We start from the raw sequence: 22,228 nt of genomic DNA on the forward strand, positions 1-22,228 counted from the left end.
AAAGACGATGTGCCACATTTCGGCTTCTCCATAATAGGGCTCCAAAGTATACAATATAATTTGCTTTCACTAAACACTCATTGAGCAATGGCTGTGTGTACTACACTGTATTAAGAATATCTGACAGAAGTTCGAGATGATAATAGTCTCAGTTGGAACGTAATTTAGATGAAAGAGGTTAAACAATCATAAATTACGAAATCAGGTGTAAAAAATTTTCCCATTCATTCAGAAACCATGTATTGTCCCTATTCTGTACACTGGACAGAGTAATAGCAATTTAAAGAGTACGAAGCATGGCCCCTGCACATCGAAGGGCATCTCGAATCATTTTGGATGTTCATTGGTGAGTCTTTTTCTTAGTGGAAAAAGAATGGGTCTTTTAAAGCTAACAAGAAAAAGCAGAACAATCAAAATAAGCTGAAAATGAAGGAGATGGGGACAGACAGATCAGAACTTGAAGTATAAAGATAAGAATTTTGACTAAAAAAAAAAATGACTTCAAAATGATGAATCATTTCATCTTACTAGAGGCATAATAAACAGAAACATTTCGGCAAAATATGACAGAAAAAGACTTATTAGGTTTCCCCAAGGGTTGTTCACTATTTCTTGTATTGTCCTCTTTCAGCTACAGGTATTTGGCTGAATAAAATAAAGTATGACAATGTATCGGAAGCCTGATGCTTCTGGTCAATCCAAACAATGTAATAGCTATGAAAAATTAATTATTATTTTATAGCCAAAAAAGGCTGCTATTTACTTTGTTGCCACTACCGTGGAACTATTCAACTCAAGCAATCCCATGCAAACTGAGGTACACGTGTGTGTTTCAGGGAGCAGGGACACGGAAAAGAAGAATACTTGAGATCAACCCGAGAGTGCCAACATTTAGGAAGAAACCTATTCTAGAGATTTCTTCACAAGTGTAAATTTAGCCTAGTGCTCTCTTTGATTCTCTGTTTACTTACAACAGACTAGTGCTGAATGGTTGGTAATCATGAGCTTCCGAAAAACGTGCATCAGGCCTAAGTCTCAGCAAAAGAGAACCTTAGGACCTGTGAGTAGGTTGTATAATTTGACATAATTGAAGCCAATAGCATAGAATAGATGCAGCTGGATCTGGTTCTGCCTCAAGATGATGTGGAAGCATTTGATTAGGACGTTGGAAAAGATGAGGTATTCATTACTACAAAAAAGATAAGCTGGTAAGCTTTATGCTATAGAAAAGAACCATTTAATGTAACTATTACCCAAATGGTACAATATTGCCTGATTTTCAGGTGCATTCACTAACCATTAACAATATCAGGTAAGGGATTCACAACACGCCTCTGAGAAAGCAGGCGAGCAGGCACATTAACAAAACTGTCAATGAAATTTTTGGCGGGCGAAGGATTCTGTAACAAACTCTCCCTGTTCTGCCCCGACCTCTTCCCTAGGGAAGGAAGTTTAGGCAAAAGAGTTTTCTTTTTCTTTTTCTTTCTTTTTGGTTAAACTCGATACTCGAACACATTTCCATTCGTGTGCTACTAACACGTTTCCTCAGCAATGCCTTATGGTATACAGTCCCTCTGCAACATCCACAGCACTTCCTGAAAATGCAGGGCATTCTCTGGAGATTAAATTTATGGCAACAACATGGCCTTGGGCAGGTACCACAGATCTACATCACTGATGATCATGTGAAATTCCATAAATGTAATCTGGGACCTGTGAGATACCACATCTTTTTTAGTGTCTTTAAAGTAGCATGTAACTAAACATCTAGAAGAGAATAACTAAGGAAATGAAAAATATGGTGATGAGACAAAGGACTGGGTTATCAAAAAGATGACACATCAGAGGTTGAGCAGTGGGTATTCTGACTACCACAACCTCTAGCCTCACCAGCATGTATAGATATGGGTGCGTTTACTCCCTGCTAGGATGCAAATTCAGGTACGCATGCTGACTGTGCTTTGATCACGATCACACCTTACTAAGTAGATAAAAAACTACTTCTTATCCTATTCCATTCAAATTTCTGAAGATCCCAGTTTGATGAGAGTATGGAGGTCATGTGGATATGAAATGAAACCAAGGAAATGTATACCTTGATGCACAAAAGTATGACAAACGTGAAGTTACTCATGAAGGATCATAAGAATTGATATGAATCTCTTGGTACAGGAAATAGTGGGAAAGACCATAATCACATTGAGAGGCTTAAAGTTACAAAATGTCTCAGTTTTAGCAGACATATCATGAACACAGACTTTCTACCACCCCCATGGAATATCGTTAGTGTCTGCCAGGGCCACTGAGGTCCATGAGTTTTATGATGTTCGTGAACAGAGAGGCCAAAAAGAGTTATAGCATCTTTCCCAAAATAATTTGTTTTTTTTTTTCAAAAAAAAGCATAAATTTACAATAGATATTTACTGAGCAGTCCCCACCAGGCCTATAGATACAAAATTAACAATACACAATTCTGGCACACGCAGTTTACAGTCTGTTGGGTAAAAGAGATCAAAAGCAAGTAGCCTCATATGACCCAGCACAGAATAAATACCGAATTAGGGTTTGATATAGAATAGAGAGTGGCAGGGCCTTAAGCTGAACAGTGAGATGCCATGCCCAATGAGATTTAATTTTTTTAAATTAAAGTATCATGTTGGCCAAGTAAAAGTAAGACTGTGGGTTATATCCCATATGAGGGTGATAGTGCTGAATAGGTCCTGTGGGAGCTCGAGCTGGGAGCCAAGTTCTGCAGAGCCTGGCAGGGAGCTTGTGGAGAAAGGATTGTTCGGCATGTGGGACTGGAGAGTCGCTTTATTGCAGCAGGAATCGGGGAGCCAGAAGCAGCTTGGTGTGGCTGGGACAAGGTGGAAGCAGGGGAGATGGGAGCTGTGGCTACACATGGTATTTAACTCCAAGAGCCATAAAAGAGTCATGGAAGAAGAGGTCAACAACATGGGAGAGTGACCAGTACAGTTCTGTGTTCTAGAAACATCTTTCTGGCTGTTACACAGAGTTGATTTTAAAAGGGCAGACAAGGAGGCCATTTAGGAGGCTGCTATGGTAATGGAGGCCAGATGTTTCTGCATGCTCATATTTTTTTTAATTAAAAAAAAGGTATGCTTTTTCTTCTAAATGAATGGAAGAAGGAAAAATGGAGAAAATCTTCTGTCTTTTTAAGTTTTTCTCAGTGCGTGAGAAAAGCATGTGCCAGAATGTAGTTCTTTGGCTGTTCTGATGATAAATACCAGAGGTTTATTAGTCAGGAGTCTCCAAATGTGAAAGACATATTGAACTGATGAACTTTTACTCCCACTGTCATTTTAAAGACATGGTATATATGCTGATGAATAAGACACTGGATGACACTTCTTCTTCACACAAAAGATTTTTACTACCCTAAGAAAATGAAAACTTGCTTTTTCACAAGGGCGGGAGGAAGAATGTGTTCAGTCAGAAAAGCAGAGACTTGAAAAGTCACCTGCTACCTGCCTCAGGCCACTAAGGCTCCACTCTGAGCTGTGCCCAGCACCATCCTGCGTTCCCAGAGGGGCTCTTGGTGGGGAAGAAAGCCATGATCCTCTGTGCACAGCCTGGCAGTTTCTCTCCTGCTCTTCCCAGTGCCACCCATGGAAGATGGTCAGATGGTCCTCAAAATATAAAATATACCTTCCAAATGCCATATGTGCCAAGATTGAAAGATTTTTATGAGTAAATATTTCTTTAAGACCCTCCTAAAAACTGGATAAGAAATTATACAGCCATTAAAATTAAGACTATGAAATCACCTGAAAAGTAGAACACATTACAAGCCCAAAAACGAAAGTTCAAAATTGTATCTATGGTAAAATTATAACTATGTAAATGGATAGTCCCAGTGTATAGAAAAAGATGACTGTAGGGAAATGCAACAAAATGTTAACACCATTTGTGCAGGGTAGGACTTGAGGTTAACATAGTCGGGTCTTATGGGACGAGTTCTCAGGGCTGCAGCTTTCTGAAACATAAAATGAAAGTAGTACTATCCTACTTCCAAGTTGTTGTAAGAATTAGAGATAATGATTGTAAAGCATTGAAGCAGTGCCTGGCAATGAGTGGGGCTAAAGAAAAATCATTATAGGCTTTTAAATTTATCTTCTCTATTTTCCAAATGCTCTGTGTAGTAAGTGATACTTTACGGCATTTTTAGGTGACAAGTGGTGCTTATTGTTGAGGCTCTCTGAACTCAAGTACAGATACCAGGTGCTCTTTGCTTTTGGGCCACCATCCAGCACACGCCTGCCACAGGCGGCACCCAAACTCAGATGCTGCCCTCTGAGAGTCTGGGAAGCAAGGGACTGAGAGACCAGTGATCTGAGTCTTCCTTTTGCGTGCCCTTGGGCAAGTCATCTAACCCTCTGGGCTTCTGTTTTCTCATCTACAATTCAGGCATTTGGACTCAATATTTTCCAGTCCTTGGACACTTTGATTTCATCTTTAAGCCAGACAGTTAAGGATAGGTGGCTCAGGAGAATTTTTATTTATTCTAAACCAGAAACTTTTCAAAGGGGGAAGAACCCCAAAGGCCATCTAACTGTTCATCTACCCTAGGGCAGCTCTGTCCCTCCACCATCCCAGGCAGATGTGCACATTCTATTTTTAACTATCTCCAGGGAAGTTTCTTCTAACGTCTCATCCTGAGTCCGCAACATTTCTCCTCAGGAATTTGAGAGCTTTGTGAAGAGCAGAACAAGCTTCCCTCGGCTTTGGATTCTTTTGCCAAGTCATCTCTCCAGTGTAGGAGTTGGAGATCAGAAACATAGTGAGAATACGCCAACAAAATCCACACGCCCAATCAGTCACCACGCCCTGCCAATTGATTTCTCCAACCTCACCTCTGCGTGTCAACTAACACTGCCTTAGACTCAGGCCCTCATCATCATCCCTTGCCAGGCTGACTTCAACAGCCTCCAGCCATGACCCCCGCAAAACTACACTTTCTCTTTATTTGTGGTGTGCCTATGAAGGTGCAGGCATCCTCCTAAGCTTCAGGGATGCAGCTGTGAACAAGACAAATACAGTTCCTGGCCTCACAGAGCTCACAGTCTAGCAGTGGGGACAGGAATGTGTATCTTAAAAACAGTCGATTATATCAAGGGGATTATGACCTGGTGTGGGTGCTGGGGACAAGTATGGGCTCTGGAGCTGGACAAGCCTGGGTTCAAATCCTGGCTCCGCCATCACCCCCTGTGTAGCTTTGGGCAATCTCTGTGTACTCAGTTTCTTCATCTGTAAAAGGGAGGATATGTTAATGCCTACCTCACGGGGTTGCTGTGAGGATGAATGCCTTGATACCTGTAGAACAGAGCCTGGCATATCAGAATAGCTCAATAAAAAAAACATTTTATTACAGAGAATGGTCCACAAAACAACTCTTGTTAAAAGCTTCCAATGGCGTCCCCAGGTTGCAGGATAAGGTCCAGCCCCGAGCATGACCAACAGAGCCTCTGGGATCCCAGTCAAGTCTGCCTCTTGGGCCCCAGGTCTGCCTTGAAATATGCCTGAACTGCTTAAAGTTTCCAGCTCACACCGGCCATCTTGCTCATCTAAGATTCTGCTCTTGCTTGCACCTCTTCCTGGAAAGTCCTTTTTCCCCTCCCCTGTCTCAGCCCTGCTCATCCGTTAAAATTCATCTCAGGTGTCATGCTTGCTAGCAAGTTTTCCCTGGCCATCTTCCATCTTCCTGGATTCCCCTTCTCACCATCCGCAGTACCTGCACAGAGCCTGAACCTCTGCTTACTACACTGTTGTGTAACTACTGATGATGGGTCTGCTTCCCACCCAGGAGTTGAGAGTAGGACTTAACTTTTCACTTGTGCTTGTATCTGCAATGCCTAGGACAGTGCCTGGCACACAGCACACACCTAATAAACATTCAGGGAGCAAATGAATGAAGACTCGTACCAAAAACCTTACACGGAGCTTTCAAACTGCCCATAGCATTTTGGGCTACATTAGTACAGTCACTCTTTGCTTGGAAGTGGTTGATAAATGTCCCCAAATTTTACTCATTGAACACCATGTAAATGAGCTGTCATGTTTCTTCGCGTACAAAATTACTTGCCAATTACACTTAGATGATCCCGGTGTAATTGCCATGTAAACTGTACCCTGGCTGAGATAGCCCAAATCATCAATTTAACTTTACCCTCTCATCATATGGTACTTACCGCATAATTAAATAAATGGTCAGCCACCACCACAATTATATATCTCCCCAACAAAATGAAGTGGCTACATTTGTCACTGATTTATTAGTTATGACAATATGCAACACACCACCATGTATGATATCAAAAGCTTTAAAAAATGAAAAGCACTATGTACTCGTGAGAAAGATGTTCTGAGTTTATGAACAAAAAGAGAAGCATTATAAAAACTTTGTTTTCCTTTTTTAAAAAAAAAAGGCACTAAGATATAAAGACAAAAATCCTTGTTCTTCCTGAGGAAATTATTTTCCTGAAACCTCAGTTAATAAAAACATTTCCAAGCATTTGAAAGTGAATTTAGCTCCTCAGCCAAATCACAATTTCTTTCAAACAAGCAGCTGCAATTTTGTGGAAGGTAAATATATTTTACTAAGGCGGGCATTCTCTTTTGATAGACTTGCTAATATCTTATGCAAGGATTAGATAGATGGGAGAGATCCTGAATGTTGACAGTGCCTCTTAGTGACCAAATTCCCATTTGCTTTTCTGGATGCTGCATCCACACCTGGCACAGGTAATCACATTGACTTCCCAGCATGGCCACATTAGGCCAAATGGATTCGCAGAGCTTCTGTCTAAAGGGACCATCTGACTTCCAGAACACACTGCTCTGAGGCCCTAATTGAAAAGGAGGTCAACGCTGGCCCAAATATCTCTCTGCCCCCTGCAGTGGAATAACTGATGTGCAGCAGCCCCTACAGATGTGGAGTCACTAAGGTGATGGATGGATGTGAGTATATTATTCACATGTACATCTGCTAATATACAGGTCCCAGTGCACACACCAAGACCTAAGAATATTATGTGGATTTAGGACAATCCCTGAAGGACTCCAGTTCCATTAAAAATTTGTTTGGCAGCCTGGGGCAGATCTATTCCAACTCCCACATGCTTCACGCATTTGCAAGGGAGAACCAAACTGCTTTAAAAATAAATTTCATAAATTTTGTAATGTCAAGTCATTAACATCCTGTGTCGTCATGTAGTCTTCACCTTTTGAAACTGTAATGTTAACCTGCGGAATTTTTTTAACCTTTCTAATATATGAGTTAACATTTTTATTTTCCTTGTGTTTTTTTGCCAAAGGGGATGAATTACATCCTGAAAGCAGAAATAAACTATCCTATTTTTTCCTTCTATAGGTGTTTTTCTTGTCACAAGTATACCAGACAATACCTAGAGAGCTCTGTGACAAGTCTATTTTGATTTGGAAATTGTAGAGGAAATAATATAACTTGCAGACATTCTCAGTTATCATTTGATGATTTATAATATTAGTTACAAGTTGCTGCTGTATTGGTTGTAAAACTCCTTTTACAAGTGCTCATTTATTCATTTAACATATTTGTTTAGTACTTTTTATGCATGTGCAGGGCAGGGTGTCAGAGGAGACACCAAAAACAAACAAGCTGTCCCTCAAGGAGGTGATAGTCACAAGTGAATCATTAGGGCAGGGTAGGTGGGGAGAAATTCAACCTCCCTAGGAACACCCAAGCTTCTCACACCACCTGTCCTCAGGGTCTCCAAGGGGTGCGCACGACTCCCCCAAGATGAACAACGCATCCTCACATACAACAGGTTTATGTGATCTTCGCAACAACCTTCAGTAGATATGACAGGCATTTTTCTGGCTAAAGTAAAGATTTGTTTCAGGCCTAAAACTTTTATTTTAATATCATTTATGCCAGGTGAATTTTTTCAAGATTCCAAAATCCCACGTAACACAATAGAAAAGGAAGATCTACACATGGGTCTACACAGGGAGAGAGATGGTGGGTGACAGCACCCTGGTTCAAGTGAGTTAGGTCACGCACTGGCTCCTGTCCATACATGGTGTCCTTCAGTCATGCATAAACCCTCACAGTACAAGGCAGTCTGCAAACTTTCTCTTCAGTGCTTAGCATGCCAACACCCTAAATAGCAAGTGCTCAATAAGTCCAGTGTTTCTCTGTCATTCTACTTTAAAACAGTCATCACATCCTAAAGAAAAAGAATAAAGTAATAAATCAATAAAATGTCTGGGCGACAGTAATTTTCAAAATGATGGGAACAGGAGTCCTTAAACCGAGTCAGACAAAAACTACTTTCCCAGGTGCTTTGAACAGTTCAGGGAACCTTTTTAACTGAAAAGGGAAGACAATGCTCTTTGCCTCCTGGATGCACAGAATTAGTTATGTGAGCAAAAGAATACAGTCCAGGACTTTCACATGTTCAAAATGAGCCTCCTGTCCCCACGCATCAACCTCAAAATGCCTACGTGCTATAAACTCCAGGCAGATCTTTCCATCCACAAGATACCAAAGGAAGTAACACAAGGCTAGGAGTTGAGTATCTCAAATTTCTCAAAGAGAAGTAATGCTTCTCCCTACTAAACTCTCAGCTACTCATCTTAAACTGACAGGAATCAAGGGGGACAAGCAAATGGAACTTCAAAGCTCCTACAAGGCCACCAGCCCTGCTCAGCAAGGCTGAAGGAGGTGGCGGCTACACTTACACAGCTCAGGCTTTTGAAGTCTGATCGACTGTCTCCTATTAACTGAAGAGTACAGGCATGTGGTAGCTGCTGGTCTTGTGAAGCTCAACTTTCTTGGGCCAGAGCTGCCTATCATCTCAGCAGAGGAGGGTAGGCAGGGAGAGGTGGGCACCAGGAAGTGGGAAAACGGAAAACCTGTCATCTCTTAACTTTGAGCAATGAAAAATGGAACACAGGTGGCCACAGAAGGGCAAGCAAAGGAAAAACATCTGAATGTATTTTGGGAACTTTTCTGAGATGACTAAAAACTTTGTGAGAAGTATATTGTTTTTCTTATGATACAAATGAAAGCTATTTAATAAAAAATATGATATAAAGATCTAAATATAGATGGTTAATGCATGAAAACATCTGTATTGAGATTTTGTTAGCCAGTCACATTATTAGTTTAATTTAATCTGTTTTTGTAAGTACTTAGGGTAATGACACAATAAGGAATGAGGAAAAGTTTTCAGATCCTTCAAGGGCACCAATACAAAAGCACTGTCTGCAGGATTTTGGTGCTTCTGTGCCACCTTGTGGCAGCCACCTCAAATTGCAGGGACCACTCCTAAAATGAAAAAGGTTCTGCAAGGTGGGCTTTAAAAACTACCCCTATAAACACAGATGCAAAGCTCCATACACACAAACATGGCTCTATTCACTTTTTATGGCCTGTACCAAAAGCTTTCCCAAGAGCATGATAGACTCTCATTACATGGGACACTGAGTTGCTGCTGTAGACAGACATTAATGGGACAAGGAGGAGACTCTCAACTGGTGTTAAAATAACTTGAATGATCATTGCAGTATTATTTGCCAAAGCATAAATAAGGAGGCAGCTTAAATAGCGATAATTATGGGAATGATTAATAAAAGTGTAGCAAATCCACACAAATTAAGGAACAGCTAAAATGTGCAATAAATTTTCATGTACTGACAGAAGGATGTCTGAGATATATTTAGATACAAAAAAACCATTGCTAAACAGTATATACAGTGAGTGAAAAATCTTTAAAATGTATGCACTTTTATGTTAAAAGGTCCAAAAAGATACAGAATAAAAAGTTTATGTTGGTTATCCAAGAGACGGTAAGGCTTTCTACTTTCAATTTCATACTCTTTTATACAGTTTGAATTTTTTCCAGTGAATATAATTTAATGTTTTCCTATAACTAGAGCCCCATAATTACAACAGTTGAATGAAAGATAAAGTTTGCTCCCCCTTCAGCAAATGCCCCCAGCAGTCACTGAGCTTTAGTAACATCTGCCCCCTCTTTTCCATGTGAATACTACTTGTAATGGTCACATTCCCCGGTTTCATAAACCCTTAGAACAACCCTGGAGCTTCAGTTCCACTGCAATCACAGACAGAGAAGTTTTCAGCCAACTTCTACACCCTTCAATACACCTGAATCTTGGTCAGATATCTGGCAGGTCCGGGGCAGCAGGCCTTCTTATGCTGTTACCAAGGGCATTAGTAGCATCAGGGGAGACCAGGGAAGACAAACCAGACATTGGTAATGAGACTTCCGACTAGACAAGAGGGAGCATCAAAAAGAGAAGAGAGCTGCTGACATGTCTCCCTAACCTGTCCCTCTCTAATCTATCTCCTCTGCTCTTACCCACCTTCCACCCACCCTCTCCATTTCACTCATTGCTCGGACATCATCCTCTCATTGCCTGGACACTCATTCAACAACAGCCTCCCTGATCTTAGGCTTGTTCCATCCATGACTAAGGAAGCAAAGTCCCTAGAACATACTGATCTTTTCAGGACTGGAATCCAAACATGTTTTGCCAGGGGTAGAGACCTGTTACATACTTGTCAGCTTGGCCTTCAGGTCTGCTTAATGCTGGATTCCTCAAACTGTTGAGATATCCACGTTCTTTCAGAACAGAACCCGCAAAATATTGATAGTTTTTTTAAAAAACATTTTCTATTCACATCAAAGACAAGGGACTCATTTCCTTAATATATACAAAGCTCCCATAAATCCCAAAGAAAAAGGCCAATGACCTAGCAGAAAAATAGGTTAAGAATATGAGCATACAGTTCTCAGAAAAGAAATACAAATGACTCTTAAAAATATAAAAAGGGACTCAACTCCACCTAAAATACAAGAAATAAAAAATAAACTACAATGAAATGCCATTTATCAAAGGGACAAAGATCAACTGATGTGATAACATACTCCAACAGCTGTGCAGAAATAGGCATTCTCATGCATTGCTGAGTATAAACTGGCCCAATCTCTGTCAAGGACAATTTGACAATACATGAAAATTTTAAATACGTATAACCTTTCACCCAGAAGTTTCACATGTAAGGTATTTACTTTAAGGATATACTAATACTATGCAAGATAATGATTTCCAAGGATATTCACCGAAACACTGTTTATAATAGAAAAAGACTGAAAACAACCTACATTTTCATCAATAAAGGATGGGTTAAATAAATTATGGCATATTCATAAATGGAACACTGCGTCCATTCAAAAGGATGAATGTTCTGTATTTACTGATTTTGAATTATCACTAGTATAAATTAAGAGAACAAAGTTAATTATACATACTCATTTGTTTTCAAACACCTGGAATAACTTCGAAAGGATACAAAGAAACAAGGAACAGTGGTTGCCTCAAGGGAAGAGAACTGGTAACTGAGGGGACACAGGTGGCAGGCGTGCCTTTTTACTCTCTTCCTTCATTTACCTTTACAATTCTGTATTCTACCCATGTATTCATCAGTCAAAAAACACATTTTAAAAAACTGGTAACAGATTGCCAGTACCGGCATATCCTTCAAATGCTGGACTCAAATCCATTTTCCATCATGCCCATTGTTACTCTCATTGAAGCCACGGATTTATCCAGTTAACCTATGGCAAGCTGACCCTTTCCACATGGAATTTACAGTTGATTCTTGTCACTCTCCTGTTTTAAAATAAAATCTAACCTTCAGTGAGTCCCCACTGCCCCCAGAGAAAGTTCAATCCATTAAAAGGACATTCAATCTCTTTTACCACCCGGTCCTAACCTGCAAGACACAACCTAGCCTCAGCTATCCCAGATAGCTCATCCCACCTCCCATCTCCTCTCCTCCCTGCTCTATCCAACAAATCATATATGGCCTGTGAGGTCGACATCAAATTACCTCTCTGAGCCTTCCCTACCCTGAGGAAGAACGAATAAAACTTTGCTCTATGCTCCGAACAGTACTTTGCTTATCCTACAAGAAGTTTACTGCTCAAAATTATACTACATTCATCATTTATGGGTCTATAGATGACTACATTTCATCTATGGTCATCTCCCTTAGATTGCAAACCCCTGGAAGAAAGAAGCGAACCTCATTCATCATGTATCCCTAACAGGTAAATAACTGCCTGGCACTCACGGGTGCTTAATATATACACGCTCATCATCACCATTCCCCCCATGTTTTCTCATTTATCAAACTGAATTAAGAATGTTGTTTTTCCAAGGTATTTCTATGTGGTTGGTTAATGTTTGCCTAACACGATACAGTGCCACCTACACATATTACCTGCCAAGTTTAAGCCAGGCCTTTGTGCTTGGTTCTATTTCCTAATTATTGCACAGATGTCTGGGGTCAGTTTGACTTTGCTTTCTCCTACTGAATACTCTGATTGGCTACAGATTAAAAAAGAAACTTCTGGTTTGTTTTCCTGCAACTGATTGTACATGATGTGGTGCCACTTGCTGAGTTAGGCATGGATGAAAACTATTTGGGAGACGACAGTTATCTTTTCAGGAGCAAACGGACATGAAATGTAGTCTCTTAGACAAGTTGCTGTCCTGCTCTGCTGCTTTACTCTTCAGCAGTCCAACTCTGAAGATTATATAAATTCTTTCAAAGGAAAAAAAAATCTAAATAGTCCACCAAGAACTATTTATGATGCTTCTACTTAAATGTAATTTTTTGGTGACTTTTGCTTCTTTAGCCAATAAAAATGGTGGTGAGGGAAACAACCTAAGTGTCTACCATCAGGTGAACGGATAAACAAATTGCATTATATCTGTGCAATGGAATACTACTCAGCAATAAAAGTGAATGAACAACTAAAACAGGCAACATCTAAATAAGTATGCTGGGTGAAAGAAACCAGGCCAAAAAAGAAAAAAAAAAGCGAGAGAGAAAGAGAATATATTGTTTGACTCTATTTATGCAAAATTCTAGAAAGTACAATCTAACACTGACAAAAAGTAGGCCCTTGATTACTTAGGGATGAAGAAGAGGCTGAGTGGGAGGGGAGGGAGCAATTTCAGAGGGTCGTGAGGAAGCTTCTGGAGCTGATGGCTGTGTTCACTCTCTCGATTGTGGTGATGGTTTCATGGGTGTGTACATTTGTCAACTTGTCAAAACTTATAAAATTGTTTACTTTAAGTATATACAATTTAGTATGTCAATTACACCTCAATAAAGCTGTTAAAAATGTGGACAGAGGTGAAGGAGAAGGGAATCCGTTCAAGAACATATGTATAAAATGCTATTTTAAATGTGGTTTTCAAAGAAGGATGTCCAATACGCTCAATACTTGCAAAAATACCTTTCTAGAATGACATTTTCCCGAAAATGTCATTTTCTAAAAAGACAGCAATTGTATTTTTGAAGGAGCAGCCAGGTTGCAAGCAGATGATTAATTATCATGGAAAATCATTGATGTATCATCGCAATTTCACAGTATTTCTTACAGTTAGAATAAAGCTCCTTCGTATCTCTCATAAAGGTATTGTGAAGCTTTAATTGATTTGTGTTGGTGAAAACCCTTGGTTACTGTCATGGAAAATAATTGAATTAGGTATCAAAATATAAATGTACAACTTTTGTTATTGTTTATTTGCTTTTCTTTATAATAAACATTGCAGGGTGCCAACTATTTTAATACATTATTAAATCAGGGAAGACACCAGACTCAGAGGCTTGCACATCTGTTGGTTTAACATTAAATTATAGACTCTATAGAGATGTTTAATGAAACTCGTGTAGCTAACTCTCCATACTAGACAATCTTGCAAATACCTCTTGCCCACTCATTAAGGAGTACTGATGACTTATACAGGGTGAACTAAGAAATATAAATCTCTAGGCTTAGTTGTATACTTTCTTCATGGGAAGGTAGATATTTTTTGCCTTCTTTTGAGAAGAATAACTTAATATTAACTCAGCACCACAGTAAGGAAATACAATAAAAACATAAATGACAATATTGCTCAGGAGATATGTAGACAGACATTGTGCTAAGAAAGAGTAACTCAGAGTTCATTTGAAAGATGTTTAAACAACAGGCTGTATCTAGAGTGACGGATGCAGTAAACCAGTGACTCAGTAATTGTCTTTAAGTATCACTCAATGGCAATACACACCCACTAGGTCTTCAGTAACTGTTAAACAGCATTATTCATAATTTCGGCCCCTGAGATTGTGATTTAACAACAGTGAACAAATCTGGAGATTACAGTCCCTCACTATTTGCAAAGCAGAGGTAAAGAAGATGTTCCTATGTTACCTCTATACCAACTAATTACAGACATGATGGTGGAGAATATTCACTCAAGAAGGTGTTGATCATTAGGCGGAAACAAGGTTATTCTTTAAGAGATAAACATTTTAAGAAGGACTGTTTGCTGTGGATCTAAGGTAGAGATCCACAGCCAAGGGGGAATTGGCTTCCACATTTTGGATGAGAATGTCATTATGAGGCAGGTACTGAATACCTGCAATTCATTACATCTGTAAAGAGTTCCGCAACTTACAAGACTAGAATACAGTCGTCATAATCCACACGTGGCAATTTAAATTCAAACATAAGTTAGAGTTAGAAATTCACTTCCTCAGTTGCTCTAGCCACATTTCAAGTTCTCAGCAGATAGGTGTGGTTAGTGGCTCCCATTTTGGATGTACAATATAGAATATTCCACCATCACAAAAAGTTCTAGTGGATAGTGTTGGGCTAGAATGAGACAGAGGCCAACATGGGATGCTAAGTAAAAAAACTCTGTAATATGGGTTTGAGAACAGGTGTGCATATTGGCTACAAAGAGGCTGTGTCATTCAACTCCCAAAGAAAGGTGAGACCTTGGTTCCTGCTCTCCTAGCCTGGCTTTCATTCCAATAAATAGCCTAGAGTTAAAGTGCTCTTTGTATCCCCATGCCCTCTGGGACCTCAAAAACTAAATGTGTGTTTTCCATAAAATATTAAATCAAGAGAAATTAAGACAGCACACTTAATGTGAAATAAAGTTCATATACTCCTGTTTAAACACAGATTAGAATTTCTGTCAGAACAATGCCAGTGAAAAGTTGACATTCTAATTAATACAATTTACATTATAAAGCCCTGAATATCTTTATCTTGCTATTATGAAATGCCCTCTTTTAAAAAAAAAATCAAGGCTCTACTCAACAGGGAATTGAATACTAAGGGCAGTATTTAAAAATCCATGTACAAGAGAGGTGGTTAGGGTCACTGGCATTTTTACACACCATCAATCCAGGTCTCTAAAAATGGAAGCAATACACTCATCCTCTACCAGTTTTGTGATTTTTTTTTTTAAATCATCCACAAGACAATTTGCACACAGCAATAGGATATTGAGGCTGTTTTTCTTGCAATGATATCAAATATGCTGCAAAACACAAACAGCAAAAAACTAAAACATCCCCCCTGTCTTTCCCCTCTTCTCTCCTTCTCTCTTCTTCCTCTCTCTCCTCTCTTTTTCCTCTCTCCTTCTTTCACTTAAGATCACAGGGAACGGTTCTGGAACCCTGTGAACAAACATACATGCAGGACTCCCACACAATGTTTATTCAATCCAAATTCTGAGTGTGTAAGAGGGGCAGAAAATCAGCCCCACAGTTGGGTACCCAAGGATTCGTGTTCATTGCCTTTGTCAATTTTATGCTATCGGTGAAAGGAATAAAGATGAGATCCTTAAAGCTTGAATTTTCATTTCCTATGACAACGTGCTTTTTCTTCATGCTTTATCACACTCCACTACTTGGTTTCCACCCCTTCATAATTGATATCAGCCATTTGAAGCATTCAGTAAAAACCTCATGAGGTTCATCAAATGTCCCCCAGTCTATAATTCTTGCTTCTAACATATTCAGAAGCATATTCATCCAAGTGTTTTCCACTTCCTCTCCGTGGTTTTCCGTGTGCACAGGGACAAGTGTAATGACAGTTGTATTAATTATATGCTGAAAAACCCACATAGCAGCAAAAATGATGGAGATCTTCGTTTTAAATATTTTATTAAAATAACCCAGTGTAGAACAGATAAAGTAGACCCTCTTGATAATGAGAGGTTCATTAATTTTACAAGAATTCTAGAAAGTTTAGAATGGTCATCAAAATTACCTCTTTCATTTATTTTTTTAAGAGGAGGAAAACCTTCAGTCGCTGCTTTAGAGACCAAGGGTTTAGTGAAATTTTCTAAGGTAATTTTTAAAATAATTACTTACCTTTCTGGAAAAAGTTTTGAAAAAATAGCTTGAAATACGGAGGATTTAGATTTCATAGTATTACTTGAAATGCCTGTAAATTTTCAGCATCTGCAGTTTACCCCATTAAAACTTGGTTTATTAGCACGTAATGACTTATGATAAGTAAAATTGATATTCTCCATAAACAAACAAGTAGCACGTTAAAATCCTACTCTAACTAACAGTAAGAGCAACACAGTATTGCCTACCAAGTGTGTCTCCAGGTACAGTTTAAGACCATCCGTCTCTGCTTTAGGAGGTGTCCAGTTCTCAGTGGTTTCCATGGCTTCGTTTAACCATTGAATAAATTCATCCAGCTTGTTTACAAACCCCTTGTGACAGAAAATGGGAAAAAGGACAAGAAAAGCACATTAACTGGTTATTCTTAAAGCCAATCTTAAAAATTCCAAACCTCACCAATGGTAAAATTGATACCACCACACTCCCATCCTATTTGCATGCTGTACAACAAAATTCCCACCATGCTTGTCACTGAAGTCTATTAAAATGGAAAGAAACTGTCCATGACTCCCTCTTAGTTCTGCCCCCACCCCCGGAACACTTTTTTCAGAAATTTGGATTGGACTGCAGGGTGGCATTGGAAAGATGATGTCAAATCATCAAAACATTTCTGGATGCCTGACAAGTGCCCCTCACCAAAAGATCAGGTCAGGTCTGCTAGGAACACTCGTTGGCTTTGGGGGATAAAAGCACTCCTGTAAAGATGGTGTTCTTTACTCAGAAGTTCATGGAGTTGACTTGCCTTCACTGAACTAGCAATCTATTTTTAACTCACAAAAGTGTTTAAAGGGACTTCGATGAGTTCTACTGACAGCCCAAATGTCTGTGACTGAGTCTGGGTTCTCAGAAGCATGGAAAGGTAGAGGACCAATGAACAAATGTAAACGCCTAACTCTGTGTGTGTCCTGAACATAAAAAAAAAAAAAAATTCTTGGCTAAGGAGCACAATTCACAATAATCTTGCAAATTTTCAAATAGTGGTTATAAAAATTTATTGACCATTTAAAAGAACACATCTGTGGAAACGGAAAGTATTTTGAAAACATGAAAGCCCAGCCCTGGGAAATGGGGCTGGGCACTTGCTTGCCATGGCTGGGTAAATGGCACCACCTGGAGGTTGAAAAGAGAAAGGACAGGCTTCTACATCTAAACTCACTGAGATGGCTGGCTGGGGATGCTATTTCCCTGTTGAACTTAACCAGTTCTTCAGATTTACCTTTTGATTCATTTTGATTAACATTTTAGTGCTTAACTAGTGAGTTAATTTGTAATAATCTCCCCTGTCAGGGAGATCTTAGCTTTCCACCTTCCCTCCTGCTTACATGCGTAGCCACAAGAATATAAACAGAAATCATGAAAGCAAGTAAAACTGGAGTCCATCTGATTCTTGAAACCTTTGTCACCTACTACGTCTCCACCTCTCTCAGTCCCTTTCTGTGTGTACTGTCACCAGTGTTCTGCGTAGTGGAGAGTGGACTATCTGCTATCCCCATATCATGAGATGCTGTTCTTAGAGAAACCAAGTAAGCTCCACTCTATACACCGAGCCATGCAATGTGCAGGAGATTCACATTTGGATGCAGACAATGAATATCTGATAATCATTTTCTGCCTCTGCTAGAGTCTTTGTGGTGTGAATGAAGGAAACTGGGGATGACATAAGTAGCAACATAGGAAAATGAGGAAAAAAACACAAAATTTTACTTATTTTGTAATATAAATTAAATTCTAGTACAACAGATATTGGTCACTTATTCATTCTTTTAACAAATGTTTATTAAGCAGCTACTCTGCGTAAAGCACATTTCTGGACATTACTGGGAATAGAAAGATAAGTATCACTGCAGTAAAAACTTCAGCAGAATATAAAGCATGTCTAAGCACTGGCCTACTGAATTCACGTAATTTTAATCATTAAAAAGAGTTTTCCAATCAATAAAGAGATAAGACACGCTCCTGGATTTTCTTGTGAAATGTATTCTGTCTGTATCAGAATTCTGTCCGTACCCAAATTTGCTCCTATTCTTAGTATGTGACCTGTCTGTTTGTTTCTCTAATATTCTGAGTTCACATGTACTTACTTGGAGAGTCAAAGATGACTATAAACATCAGATTTTCTTCGCAACACAATCCAATGCTGCATTACCTAAGAAGCACGTTTTACACACGTTTGACTCACTGCCACAGGCTGAATGACAAACCTTTGAAAGGCCACATTTTAGCCTTCATCATTCAAACTTCTGCATCTCATCTTTTCAGTCTCTCTCCTGTCATTTTCTACCACTAGTTTCCTTATTGTCCCTTTTTGCCCCTTCATCCCTTTCTTTGCCTCCCTGCCAAGCTCTCCAGGAACACACTGAGGGTGACCCTCCTGGACCACCCCCTTAACTGTTTCCTTCTGGGTGGGCCCCTTGCCACACTCATATTTGGTGCAGCTCTGAGAGTCTGATGACTGCAGCCACCCCAGGATTCAACCCCCAGCAGAAGCCTTGGTCATCCAACTTGGGAGAAAATGGAACAGCCGTTAGTCTGTTACCACCCACTGGCAGCCTGCTTCCCACTTTCAAACCCTTTGCATTTTGAAGTTCCTTAATGAGGTGCTTTTAAAGAATCTTCCTTTAAACGTTCTAAAGCATCAATCTCTTTAAAGCCCAAGAAGTACAGTGAAAGGGTATGTAAATGTACACTTGCAGGTTTGTGAAAAATAATTTGGTAGAGTCCTCAGCTGGTTAACATACATTTGAAGATTATATTTTTAAGGGAGATATAAAGTTGGGTCTTGCAAACAGCTACATTCTCATGACAGGTTAAGAATACCCATTACTGAATCCTCCAACACTGTTGATGGGAATGTAAATTGGTGCAAGCCACTACAGAAAACAGTATGGAGGTTCCTCAAAAAACTAAAAAGAGAGCTACCACATGATCTAGCAATCCGATTCCTGAACATATATCCATAAAAAAAGAAAACTCTAATTCAAAAAGATTCATGCACCTCCAATGTTCATAGCAGCACTATTTACAATAGCCAAGACATGGAAGCAACCTAAATGTCCATTGACAAATGAATGGATAAAGAAGATGCCATTTTACAGATGAGGAAACTGAGGGTCAATGAAGGTGGAGTGAAGTGACTAGCTAGTGGTAGAGTTGGGATCTGAACCCATATCTCATTCCAAAGTCTGTTCCTCTCACGGTGGTGCTACGGGGCCCTCTAGAAACAGTGCTCCTAGAGACAAATTATCGGACCCAGATGAAGAAGAAACGTTTCTTGCCACTCCTATATTCTTAGCACTGAGATAAAATTCTGTAAGTTCCAAGTCCTTCCCCTTCACATTGACTATTTTCTGTTAATTTTTCTGAAAGGGGATCTTTGATGAAGCTAGACACATAACAACCCCCCCCTCCTTTTTTTTAAGCAAGCAAAAATCACTGTAAATTTCATTTCTATTTTATAGAAAATTTAAACCAAAACTTTAAGGCAGTTACATGCTTAAGCTAGCCCTTTCTACCAGTGCCTCAATTACAGATGAGGCACAGTTTAATCACAGAGGAGATGGCCCTTGGTTCTTAGGAGGTAGTGTAGCCAATGAGCCAAACTGGTCTTCTTGATGTTTGTTGCTTGGATGTGTGTGTGAACATGTGTGTGTTCACCCCCAGAAGGATGCACATTTCTCGGTGGACAGAGAAATCAAGTGTGATATCTGACCTAGTCCAGATCAAGTTAGCTGCCTTCAGAGGGGGACTTGCTGAAGAACACCAAAAAGTGAACTATTTTCACTGTATTTTTGAAAATAAAGGTCAGCTTCTGCTGTTGAACTTTTTAAACCATTCAAAAGTATTTACCTCTTTCTTACTAATCAAAGATTAGAGGATTCAGTGAATGATCGCATTCGAACAATGCTAGCTAAAACCATAAGTAATTCTCATACAGCACTCACTATGTCCCAGGACCGTTTAAAAGTATTTTATATACAATAGATCATTTGAGTCTCATAAAGACACTACCGTCAGCCCATCTTACAGATGAGAAGACCAAGGCCCTGAGAAGTGAGGACACATGCCCAATGCCTGTGGCTAGAAGGTGGTGGACTCGGCACCTGAATCCAGAGAGCCTAGTTGGCACCACATGAAATCATGAAAGGCCAGCTGATCTAACAATCTGTCTAAGTCCCTGGCAGAAATTAGAACTTGAAAAACATTTAAGTGGGGATTAATTGTGGTGGCAGGAGAGGGTCTATTAAAAGAGAAAAAAACATGATTATCATGAACCAGTGTGGATAATGTTAAGAGAACAGTTGCTACAACCACACAAAACTGAATTTGATTTCAGGCTCCATCCACCTCTTACGAGCAGTATAAACTAAATGAACTATCTGATGTCTCTGAACTTCAATTTCTTCATCTATAAGATAGGGACAGGGATATCTATTTGGGGTGTATGTGAGGATTTCAAAAGAAAATATATTTTAAAGCCTGGCTTAATAAATGATTTTTAAAAATTATTCCTAATTAACAGGTTCCAATTTGATTTTTTATATCATTCACTCAAAACTTTTTGATTATTCACTAAGCATACAGCACTCTGCTAGGTATCACAGGGAAGATGGAGAGAAAAGTCCCCCCACAGCCACAAGATGAGAGGTGGCACCAACCAGTCTGGGCAGGCAGGGGGAGGGAGTCATGACTTCTGTCTCAGATCATCAAGAGGTGATGTGGCAGCATCTGAACCTGCAGGTTAGCAATTCCCCACCCCCCTTATTCCACCAGCAGGTCCGAAGGGGGTCATGTTTCTCTATTTAAACAGCTACAAGTTTAAGAATAATCTGGCTTAATTTTTCAAAACAGGACACATGCTTTGGAACCACTCTTTACACTAGTAATGGTTACCGATGAGTAATCACAATCCTCTTATCCTACCCACAAGGAAGCTTTATTTAGGCTCTGACAGCTGATAAAATTAGAACTCCACTTAGAAGCAAATTTATGCACTGAGATTTTATATATTTATAATATACATATATGTGTGTGTATATATATATCTACCAACATATATATTTAATCTTCTACTTTTGCTTAATTCTTATAACCTAATTCCTATATGGAATGACTAATTTAGCTTTTTACACAAGAGCAGTCAAATGCAACTTACCTTTCCTGACCACATACCAATGTACTTAATGTGCCACCAAGACACAGAGGCTCAAGATAAAATGAAAGGCAGTGAAAAAAAAAAAAATGAAAGGGAGTTAAAAGTGCTAATTTGGACTCCACCAATTCACACATTTACCCACATCCTTACCTATAAAATCCAACACAGTACAAGTAATTGACAGAAGGGAGGATATGGTGTGTGCTTTTAGAAGAAAGATTGAAGAGAAAATGAAATAGTTTAAGGCAGTTTTAACTCTGTTGGCACAAGAAAACTCAAATACTGAAATTTTTAGTGAAATATTTAGCTTCTCTTCTAAAGGTTGAATGGAATGTCTTTAGAATTTAAAAATATTCCTGATAAAATTATCCCAGAATAAAGGCTGTAAGCTGGAAAGACAGAATAAAAAGGACATCGAATGGTATTATCTAAAACTGAGCAGGTTGGAAGTTCTATTCTGAACTCAGTGGAAGGGATAAATTGAGCTGAATCCCCAATTTCTTCAAATACTAATGACAGCAGTTTCAACGGGGAAAAGAATAGCCCAGAAATATCCCCAATTCTCAAAATGGGAAGGGGTTTCCTCCAACAGATCCAGAGGCTTTGACCTCAGTTGCTCCCTATTGATTAATAAAAAGAAATAATCAACAATTTTAAGGGAAAAACAAGTTTGAAATACATATAATCAAAGTCTAATAAAAACAGGGATGAATGAAAGAATTGGGAATAAACTGGAACTATAATGAGTTAATATTAACTGAGTACCAATTATGTGGCCA

General features: G+C 39.3%; 1 protein-coding gene across 3 annotated transcripts in view; it reads right to left on the reverse strand.

Moving 5' to 3' along the window:
* AKAP6 (A-kinase anchoring protein 6) overlaps positions 1-22,228 on the reverse strand; it is a 551,024-nt gene that overhangs the window by 218,037 nt on the left and 310,759 nt on the right. For all 3 annotated transcript variants that reach the window (XM_057721871.1, XM_057721869.1, XM_057721870.1), the window contains one exon: positions 16,486-16,608. In XM_057721871.1, coding sequence (XP_057577854.1) covers positions 16,486-16,608 — 123 coding nt within the window. The remainder of the gene's footprint in view (positions 1-16,485; positions 16,609-22,228) is intronic.

This window comes from Hippopotamus amphibius, chromosome 2, assembly GCF_030028045.1.
Source record: "Hippopotamus amphibius kiboko isolate mHipAmp2 chromosome 2, mHipAmp2.hap2, whole genome shotgun sequence".
Classification (NCBI taxonomy): Eukaryota; Metazoa; Chordata; class Mammalia; order Artiodactyla; family Hippopotamidae; genus Hippopotamus; species Hippopotamus amphibius.